General features: G+C 31.9%; 3 protein-coding genes across 4 annotated transcripts; all 3 read right to left on the reverse strand.

The window, feature by feature from the left end:
* Window positions 1-1,384: 1,384 nt before the first annotated feature.
* On the reverse strand, window positions 1,385-7,024 carry LOC108743077 (protein CREG1). Its single transcript, XM_025974240.1, has 6 exons — window positions 6,956-7,024; window positions 4,157-4,366; window positions 2,598-2,752; window positions 2,347-2,466; window positions 1,698-1,779; window positions 1,385-1,640 (listed from the first exon to the last, which is right to left on the reverse strand). The coding sequence occupies exons 2-6, from the start codon at window positions 4,302-4,304 to the stop codon at window positions 1,456-1,458; spliced, it is 690 nt and encodes a 229-aa protein (XP_025830025.1). The 5' UTR covers window positions 4,305-4,366; window positions 6,956-7,024; the 3' UTR covers window positions 1,385-1,455.
* Window positions 4,525-6,988, reverse strand: LOC108743078 (protein CREG1-like). Of its 2 annotated transcripts, none has more exons than XM_025974243.1 (4): window positions 6,746-6,988; window positions 5,166-5,320; window positions 4,915-5,034; window positions 4,525-4,718 (listed from the first exon to the last, which is right to left on the reverse strand). In XM_025974243.1, exons 1-4 carry the CDS (start codon window positions 6,891-6,893, stop codon window positions 4,695-4,697), a joined length of 447 nt encoding a protein of 148 aa, XP_025830028.1. In that variant the 5' UTR covers window positions 6,894-6,988; the 3' UTR covers window positions 4,525-4,694. The 2 variants fall into 2 exon arrangements, with proteins under 2 accessions (XP_025830028.1, XP_025830027.1); XM_025974242.1 differs by having other exon boundaries at window positions 4,525-4,738.
* A 534-nt stretch (window positions 7,025-7,558) lies between the features above and the next one.
* LOC108743079 (protein CREG1-like) lies at window positions 7,559-10,050 on the reverse strand. The gene is made up of 5 exons (XM_018478496.2): window positions 9,862-10,050; window positions 8,599-8,753; window positions 8,226-8,345; window positions 7,860-7,941; window positions 7,559-7,801 (listed from the first exon to the last, which is right to left on the reverse strand). The coding sequence occupies exons 1-5, from the start codon at window positions 9,968-9,970 to the stop codon at window positions 7,692-7,694; spliced, it is 576 nt and encodes a 191-aa protein (XP_018333998.1). The 5' UTR covers window positions 9,971-10,050; the 3' UTR covers window positions 7,559-7,691.
* Between the last annotated feature and the right edge of the window lie 602 nt (window positions 10,051-10,652).

The following is a 10,652-nucleotide window of genomic DNA, read 5'->3' on the forward strand; positions in this document are numbered from 1 at the left end:
CAAGGACAACTCCATTTGATATATATTTAAGTATATGTTGGTTTTGAGTTGTGATCTTCGCGAGATCAAGAGCGGTCAAATTAAAATTGCAAATAAACAGTTCCTCAAAACCACTCAAAAACAAAAAAAATGGTAAATTTTATTGCTTTTTCTCAGTTCTTCAGTTAATTAATATGTAATCACTGATGCCCATCTACCGTAATATGGTGCGGGGTTCCGTGGTTTAAGTTTCATTCGTTTCAGCGCTTTTCTCATTTTATTCATTGTTTCTTTTATTTTATCGTCTCAAAGCCCAGCGTCTAGGGACATACGAAAGGTTTTTAAAACTTCAACCCCTAAGAGAATGAATAGGGTATTAAGTTTGATGGACCGGTCAAGACACAGCGCAAACCGCTCAGTCAGGAAGCTTGAAATTTTGCACAAATGATTCTTATACAACGACATCATCCATTATAAAATGAGTTTTCAAAAAGAGTAAAACGATGGTTTGTGCTATAACCGAATTCCACGCGAAGGGTAAGCGATTACAGATTACAGATATATGAATCAGGTGCAATTAAAATAGTTGTAGATTGCATGTAGAATGTAGGTAACTGGTATTACTCAGTCAGTGTGTCAATTATATTGCTATTAGGTAACTGTAATCGTTTTCTTATTTGTTCAAACTTGTAGCGAGATCGAAAGATATCTTAAAAATTCTGCAAGAGTGCTGATGAATGTGCTATGTATTAAGTACCTATGTTGGTCGGGATTTTACGCGCCTTTCCATATTCCATTAAATTATTTAACAATGACGATGAATAGGAAAAGTCAAAACCTCTAAAATAGTCCGGAAACAATCTGCATAATAAGATGCTAATTTTATTTCTCATGTTTTTTCGTATATTGTATTTCTTTCTATTAAGGCTTCGTCAGTTGGATTTTCCTGTAAGACCATTTCAATTATGGAAATTGCTACTGACTAATTAAAATTTATATAGTGCGCCACTAGATGTGACTTTTATTAAGTGGGGTCATTTTTCCATATACACTTTCGTATCTATGTCGGTTTTACTGAAAGTCTGTTTCATCCAAATCTACAGTTTATCATGAAATAGGTCAGGATTTTCCCATTTTTAACATAAGATTGTATTTTTTCAAGTTTCAAAACGTGTAATTGACTCATCCTGTCAAAAAATAGGCAATTGAAACATTGTTTTGTTTTAGAATGGAGTTTCAACATGTATCACCATCATACTGTTCATGTTAATACTAAATCTATCTGTAATTTTTCACCTAATAAGCCATTTTAATTAAGCAGTTGCTCTTACTAAGGTTACAGAGTATTAAGATCGTCATTTAGCACGAAATCGTTTTACAGGAAATGATATATGATAAATTAAATAGTTTTTAATTTCATTAAAACCCTTTGAATAATACAAAAATGAAAGCAACAATAAAATACATTGCTGAATGTTATTTTAAAATGTTAAAAACAAATATTTCGCTTTTGTCAGTATCTTTCGGTATTTCTGTCACACCATCAGAAAACTCTGTGGGGGGGTTGAAGTAATCTTCGATTGCCACATTTTTCACTCCTCCAAATTGATCCAAAACCAAAACTTGTTCAACATTTATTTTGGCTATATAGAAGTGATGATCTGAAAAAAGCCATTGTCTTTTTTGTAACGGTTTCGTTCTTTTTAATTATTATTTACCCTTTGGCCACGTCTCCATTTCTGGATGTCTAGAAAACAATGAATTTCTAGCAAATTGATAGTCGGGAGCATCCTGGGGAATCTGAAAATTATTAAAATGCATTCAGTAATTTGCTAATTATTAATTAAGAAAACATTAAAAGCATTTTAACAGCTGTTACGTTTTGTTCAAGATTTTGAGAGTTCGGTTATTTTAGGATAGTTTTCGGTGATGTCGTGGTTTAAAAAGAACTTATTCCTCATGTTCAGTTGATCATGCATTTCCGCTCGTGCGATATGTAATCTGCAGGCACATTATCGGATCTGTGGTCATGCATCTACTGATTCACGAATTGTTTCCATGAAGTTTAGTCAAAGTGATGAATTGGGATCAGGACTTCGTCTCGACCACTAATTAGGAAGATGCATGCCGAAACATTGTTCTCCGTCATATATAAAGTACACCAAGTTTTTCTGGAAAAACCAACGTTCCCCTTTAAATGTAGAAATCATCAATTACATTTCAGAAGCAGAAGTTCGAGCAAGACTCAATCAACCATGTTTGGTGGTAAACGTTTCTACATACATCGCTTAATAATGGGTAATCCTGACGTCAATACTTTTCAGTTTATTTTGTATCTCCAATGCTTGAAAATCATTGTTGCCTTACCTTCAATAATCTTCCTGTTAAAATAGTTCTGGCACAGCGAGGATCTTGAGGATCATATGATTGTTGTTTACAATAATCAGATTGCGCAAGTGTTACCATGATTGTAACTCGGTTGTTTTTCTAAAAAAGAACAGTGATCAGTACTTTCTTTGAGCTGGATTTGCCAGTAGGGCGTATTAGTAGTTATAGTATTAGGATATTTTTTTGTAAAAGTTAGTTAATAATTAACTTTTATAATTTGTAATACTTACTTGTACATCCTTGCCGGTCAAATCAAGTTGCGTCATGTACAAGTATGGTACGCCTGTCCCATTCGATGGTGGGCCATCAGACAGTGATTTCAAATTAACAAATGGGTAGTGATTAGTTCTGCTTAATGTAGATATTGTGGCTATAGAAGCCCAATCTGTAAAAATGAAAACCAAAGCTTTATTACATTTTGTTTCTAAATCTGTAGTAGTATCGGGTTGGAAAATTTGCTCAATAAGTTTCAAGAGTTAGAACGCGAAAAAGTTATAATTTTCTGTTCGCATCCTCTTACTTACAAAATTAACTTATGATAAAAACTCTTTCTAGTTTTTTCGTGAAAAATTTTACCATACACTCTACCCGATTACATTTTAAGTAATGATAAGACATTGCTTTGAATATATAACGGATGATAACCCTTTATAAATAGCAAAAATGATTAAATAATCCATTTACATCTGATAAGTTGAAAATAAGGTATGCGTATATAGTTATTTATAAAAAGGTCACTTTGTAGTTCAACCATTTTAACAACTTCTATTATGTAATAATTCATGAGTTGGCAGGAATTTTGATTTCTTTTTTTAATGAAAATGTTTACTTAAAGCATACTGAAATCGTGTGTCTTTTTAAATATGAGTCCATTAAATAGAGGGGTTAAAATATTTTAATAACTGTTAATTAAAAAATGCGGTTGCCAAGTTTCGTCATAGATTTTGAATTTAAAGCACACGTATATATCAGATTTAAATTCACTTACGAATATATATAAATCTTAATCAACTTAATTTAAAAAAGTTTATGAATTCCTGAAAATGAATTACGCAAGTCTTCGGTTTGATCTTTGCAGGGCTGGACAAAGCCCTCAACAATAGTATGTACTCCAAGCACTAATATCACAACCCTTATTTTTAGTACATTCGCCCTTAAAACTGCAATTACATATTAATAATCTTCAATGGCTTCGAATTATCAATTAGATTAAAGTTTGAATTGAAATGTTTCTACGCTCTGAAAGGGCTGAAAGCTGATTTTAAAGCGCAAAACTCTGCCCAGCTCTGAATTTTTGTAATAAATCTGTTGTACATATTTAAAGAAGATTTTAACTAGGATAATGTCTATGAAATAATTTGTCGGCGGGTTTGAGGGTTATCTATAGGGTGCGAAGCCTCTTCAATATTAAATCATTGCTTTTCAATAGAGACATTCCTTGTCCAACAATAATTTTTTGTACCATATCTCTAAATATCATTTAATGTAGTATTTTGTCAGCGGGTTTAAGGGTTATTTACAGGGTGCTATATCCTTAAATATAGGGGAAGTTGTTCTTGTCCCACAATTACATTTGGTGCCTAAGCTTTAAATATCATTTAAAGTAGTATTACGCCCAAAAAATTATTTGTCAGCGGGTTTGAGGGTTATTTATACGGTGCGACACCCCTCAATATTAAATTATTACTTTTTAGTGGAGGCTTTTGTTGTCCCACAATAATTTACTTTAAGATCACAAAATTCATCACTAAATCACGCTCGTTATAATTTTATTAAACTGTTTGCCTACCTGAATTATGAATAATATACCTAGCCATCGATGCAGCGTTAGAAGGATCTGGGGGACCATGAGAAGTAGTAGTTTCTGGTGTTGTTGGTGGTGCTGCGCCCGCTCTTGTTACCACAAAGCAAATTGAAATTGCGACGAGAATTTGCATTTTTCTTCAACTGGGATGTATAATAATTGATTGACGAAATTGTTCTTACTTTTAAAACTAATTTTTTTGCACTGANAATTATTAATTAAGAAAACATTAAAAGCATTTTAACAGCTGTTACGTTTTGTTCAAGATTTTGAGAGTTCGGTTATTTTAGGATAGTTTTCGGTGATGTCGTGGTTTAAAAAAAACTTATTCCTCATGTTCAGTTGATCATGCATTTCCGCTCGTGCGATATGTAATCTGCAGGCACATAATCGGATCTGTGGTCATGCATCTACTGATTCACGAATTGTTTCCATGAAGTTTAGTCAAAGTGATGAATTGGGATCAGGACTTCGTCTCGACCACTAATTAGGAAGATGCATGCCGAAACATTGTTCTCCGTCATTAATTAAAGTACACCAAGTTTTTCTGGAAAAACCAACGTTCCCCTTTAAATGTAGAAATCATCAATTACATTTCAGAAGCAGAAGTTCGAGCAAGACTCAATCAACCATGTTTGGTGGTAAACGTTTCTGCATACATCGCTTAATAATGGGTAATCCTGACGTCAATACTTTTCAGTTTATTTTGTATTTCCAAGGCTTGAAAATCATTGTTGCCTTACCTTCAATAATCTTCCTGTTAAAATAGTTCTGGCACAGCGAGGATCTTGAGGATCATATGATTGTTGTTTACAATAATCAGATTGCGCAAGTGTTACCATGATTGTAACTCGGTTGTTTTTCTAAAAAAGAACAGTGATCAGTACTTTCTTTGAGCTGGATTTGCCATTAGGGCGTATTAGTAATTATAGTATTAGGATATTTTTTTGTAGAAGTTAGTTAATAATTAACTTTTATAATTTGTAACACTTACTTGTACATCCTTGCCGGTCAAATCAAGTTGCGTCATGTACAAATATGGTACGCCTGTCCCATTCGATGGTGGGCCATCAGACAGTGATTTCAAATTAACAAATGGGTAGTGATTAGTTCTGCTTAATGTAGATATTGTGGCTATAGAAGCCCAATCTGTAAAAATGAAAACCAAAGCTTTATTACATTTTGTTTCTAAATCTGTAGTAGTATCGGGTTGGAAAATTTGCTCAATAAGTTTCAAGAGTTAGAACGCGAAAAAGTTATAATTTTCTGTTCGCATCCTCTTACTTACAAAATTAACTTATGATAAAAACTCTTTCTAGTTTTTTCGTGAAAAATTTTACCATACACTCTACCCGATTACATTTTAAGTAATGATAAGACATTGCTTTGAATATATAACGGATGATAACCCTTTATAAATAGCAAAAATGATTAAATAATCCATTTACATCTGATAAGTTGAAAATAAGGTATGCGTATATAGTTATTTATAAAAAGGTCACTTTGTAGTTCAACCATTTTAACAACTTCTATTATGTAATAATTCATGAGTTGGCAGGAATTTTGATTTCTTTTTTTAATGAAAATGTTTACTTAAAGCATACTGAAATCTTGTGTCTTTTTAAATATGAGTCCATTAAATAGAGGGGTTAAAATATTTTAATAACTGTTAATTAAAAAATGCGGTTGCCAAGTTTCGTCATAGATTTTGAATTTAAAGCACACGTATATATCAGATTTAAATTCACTTACGAATATATATAAATCTTAATCAACTTAATTTAAAAAAGTTTATGAATTGCTAAAAATGAATTACGCAAGTCTTCGGTTTGATCTTTGCAGGGCTGGACAAAGCCCTCAACAATAGTATGTACTCCAAGCACTAATATCACAACCCTTATTTTTAGTNTAGGTACTCCAGGCGCTAATATCACAACCCTTATTTTTAGTGCATAATAATAATAATCTTCAAGGGCTTCGAATTACCAATTAGATGAAGGTTTGAATTACAGTATTTCTACGCTTTAAAAGGGCTGGAAGCTGATTTTAAAGCGTAAAACTCTGCCCAGCTCTGAATTTTTGTAATAAATCTGTTGTACATATTTAAAGAAGATTTTAACTAGGATAATGTCTATGAAATAATTTGTCGGCGGGTTTGAGGGTTATCTATAGGGTGCGAAGCCTCTTCAATATTAAATCATTGCTTTTCAATAGAGACATTCCTTGTCCAACAATAATTTTTTGTACCATATCTCTAAATATCATTTAATGTAGTATTTTGTCAGCGGGTTTAAGGGTTATTTACAGGGTGCTATATCCTTAAATATAGGGGAAGTTGTTCTTGTCCCACAATTACATTTGGTGCCTAAGCTTTAAATATCATTTAAAGTAGTATTACGCCCAAAAAATTATTTGTCAGCGGGTTTGAGGGTTATTTATACGGTGCGACACCCCTCAATATTAAATTATTACTTTTTAGTGGAGGCTTTTGTTGTCCCACAATAATTTACTTTAAGATCACAAAATTCATCACTAAATCACGCTCGTTATAATTTTATTAAACTGTTTGCCTACCTGAATTATGAATAATATACCTAGCCATCGATGCAGCGTTAGAAGGATCTGGGGGACCATGAGAAGTAGTAGTTTCTGGTGTTGTTGGTGGTGCTGCGCCCGCTCTTGTTACCACAAAGCAAATTGAAATTGCGACGAGAATTTGCATTTTTCTTCAACTGGGATGTATAATAATTGATTGACGAAATTGTTCTTACTTTTAAAACTAATTTTTTTGCACTGAACAGTTCCACATTAGGCTAAATGTTATATAGAATGCCACATTAAACGAAACACCATTGTCAGTAGATTAAATGAGCCAAAGGTCATGGTTGTTACCAGTAAGACTTGCAGTGTGTAAAAGTACAAGCATAGATAGAACGATTGTTTTGAAAAAATGATGCGTATTTTTGAAATTTATGATTAAACTTGATTTGACATTCGTTAACAGACGCATCTTGGGTGGTTTCGTTTATCTGTGTAGATTTTAATAAGTGGCTACTACTCCTTTTACAGACACTTTATATATTTACATGCGGTTTTACATTGCCATTTTTACGAAATTCGGAACGTCTCGGGTCCCATGCAAATATTAGAAAACTCTTAATTTTTTTCAATCGATTGATCATTGTCAGAGAAACATTTAGTGGGTATATATTTATACAGATAAAGATGCCCCGTACTCTGTTCACCATTATCTCTTCGTCTGCAGATTTCGTTGTGGACAATTAAAAATCTTTTGTTGTTTTCAAATGTTTTATCTTATTAATGTATTGATTAAGTAATTGTTATTATTTTTATTTCGGTGTAATGGACGAATGAATGGAAAGAATCTTTGTTCGAGAAGAAGCGGTGTTTATTTTATCTAAAACCCTTTGGGTACTACTAAAATGGAAATAATATTAAAATACATTGCTGACTATTATTATTTAATATTGTTGAAAAAGGTTTCGATTCGATCAGAAAACTATGCGGGAGGGTTGAAGTAGTCGCTGAGTGGTACATTTCTCATTCTGCCAACTTGAGCCCAAACCAAAACTTGTTCGATATTTAATTTGGCTACGTAAAAGCGAAGTGCTAAAACAAAGCAATTGTTCTGTTGTAGCTGTTTTTATTCTATTTACTTATTGTTTACCTGCTGGCCACGAATCCATTCCTGGATGTCTAGAAAACAATGAATCTCTAGCAAACTGATAATCGGAAGCATTCTGGGGAATCTGAAAAGTATTCAAATGTATTTACTAAATATTAATTTCGAATGCAATTTGAAATTTTCCCGAAAGTACGTATTCTAATAGTTTGGAGATCAGGGAATGAATGCTGAGACATTGACCTCCATCAATGAGGTTTGTTTTGTCCAATGTTCCGACATTCATCCCCTATCATTACTGAGTATCGAGCGGCTACCCTGATCTCAATACATTAAAAATTCTGAGCTTAATATTATTAAACATAAATTCTGAATATTGACGTTGTAAGTCTCCAGTAGGACTTGTCTCACCTCCACTAATCTTCCGCTTATAATAGCTCTGGGACAACGAGGACTTTGAGGATCTAAGGATTGTTGTGCACAATAATCAGATTGTGCAAGTGTTGCCATGATTGTAACTCGGTTGTCTCTCTAAAACAAATGAGGCCATCACTAGATTGTTTTCTTACCTACCAATTGGTAAATTGTATATACGTATAAATGACATACAATTATCCAAATCTGTGTTAATCGACTGTTATAATAGACTGCTTACTTAGTCGTTATAATGTTATTACGGTATTATTATTAGCAATGTCCGGTTAGTAATAGTAATAGTATTAGGAAGTCGATGACATAATTTTTCGTAAAAATTAGTCTAAATAATTGTAATAATTTCTAATACTTGTATATCTTGGCCGGACACTTCACGTGGCGTTATGTAAAAGTATGGCACCCCTGTTCCATTTGACGACGGACCATCAGCCATCGATTTCACACTAACAAACGGGTAATTAAGAGTTGCATTTAATGTGGATATTGTGGCCATAGAAGCCCAATCTGCAAAAGAAAACCCAAAATTTATTACAATATGTTGCCACTTCCAGGCGTGTAATGGTACCTATTTAGAAAAATTGCTTAATGAAATTGTCCCAATAAATGAAAAAAAGAAACAAACGTAAAAAATTAGTTTTTTTTTAATGAAAATTTTTGTTTTCATAAATTAAGTTTAGAAACATTTTTACAGAGTAGACGAAAANTCAACCTATTTCAATTAAATCAAAATTATAGCTCAACTATAGCCTTATTTTAAATTGTCCCGGCGCCTCCACCAAAATTTTCAGCAACGTATTAATTATTTGTATTAAAATACATAACTTCATAAACAATTATCTATATTTAAATGACAATTTGCAATAGCAATTTCCTAAATATTCCTATTTAGTAACTACATATAAATGGTTTTTATGGGATATTTCATGTCCACCTCTTATTTAAATTCTTAAATTCCCCAGTTATACGACGAAGGAACAAAACAGCAGTGAGAAATAAAATAATTTATTTATTTAATAAAAAATCATATACACTACACAAAGTTATGTAACTTTTGTAATTTATTGTTATAAGGATGTATAAAGGTTTTCAGCCAAATTCGCTCAAAGCATATCTTCAAAAATATGTTACTAAATCATTAATAATTTCTGAGTAATATTTTATAATTTGTTCGAGGATAATATTGAATTTCCCTTAAAAAACGTTTTCTAATTCTTTTGTAGTTTTGTTATTATACAGTTGTAGTATTTGCTGTATGTTGGGCTGCCTATATGTTATATTATAAATTGACTTTAATTGAAAAAAAAATGACAAATTGGCATTCCCAACTGCATCTACGAAAAAATATAATTTAAAGGTGAAAATTCATCAATCTACTTCAATGAAATCAGAATTATAGGTCAATTGTAGCCTTTGTTTTAAATTGTCCCGGCGCCTCCACCAAAATTTCCAAGCAGTGTTTCTAATTGTCCTGGAAGGACTGTAGAAGCAAATTTTTAAGCACAAAGCAATACATTTTCAAAATGTTCATACATTTGTTTTGTAATCGTTTTGGAAAATAATAAATTCTAGACTAAAACACACAAACTGCAATTTTATAAAGTAGTTTGCCTACCCGAATTGTGAATAACATATCTAGCCACCGCTGCATCATTAGAAGGATCTGGAGGACCTTGACTACTAGTTATCACAAACAAAAATGATAATGCCACGAAAATTAACATTTTTTTAACTCAAGCTTTTAATAATTAATTAACGAAATTGTTCTTTCTTTTAGAACTAAATTTATTGCACTGAGCGGTTCCACGTTAGTTAAAATTTTATATAGAATGCTACATTATTGTCAATAGATTAAATGAGCCTATTTTTTTTAATAACAAAAGTAACCTAAGTAATAAGTTTATTATCACTATACAGCAATTGTGTTTATAAAATCTCATTGACGATAAGTTTATAAGATGCTATCTGAAAACTATCTATTGTTAATACACGTTTTTGCTAATTGTGGAAATTTTGTTTATCATAATGTGATAATGTTGTCACCACACGTGGATGTAATTTTAATTTTTTATATTATTTTACATCTGTGCTGGTTAAACATTGTTTTTAATTATCTATAATTATTTATTGTTTATCTGTACAGATAAGACAAAATGTTTACTGAACATAGAAATTACAAATTTCTTTGTCGGCATTTTTCTTTTTTTTTGTCATACGAAGGAATAAGTTTTTTAACCGTGTTTGTCTGAAAATATCACCTGTTTCTCTGAAATCTGTCCTAAACTAATCGAACTCTCAAAATCATTTAAACAATGCGTAACAACCCTCAGAGATTTTAAATTGCATTTGTTGAACTTATATCACATTAATGTTTATATGAAATATATAGACAATTAAAAATCTTTT

Source organism: Agrilus planipennis, unplaced genomic scaffold, assembly GCF_000699045.2.
Source record: "Agrilus planipennis isolate EAB-ADULT unplaced genomic scaffold, Apla_2.0 scaffold223, whole genome shotgun sequence".
NCBI classification, from domain to species: domain Eukaryota; kingdom Metazoa; phylum Arthropoda; class Insecta; order Coleoptera; family Buprestidae; genus Agrilus; species Agrilus planipennis.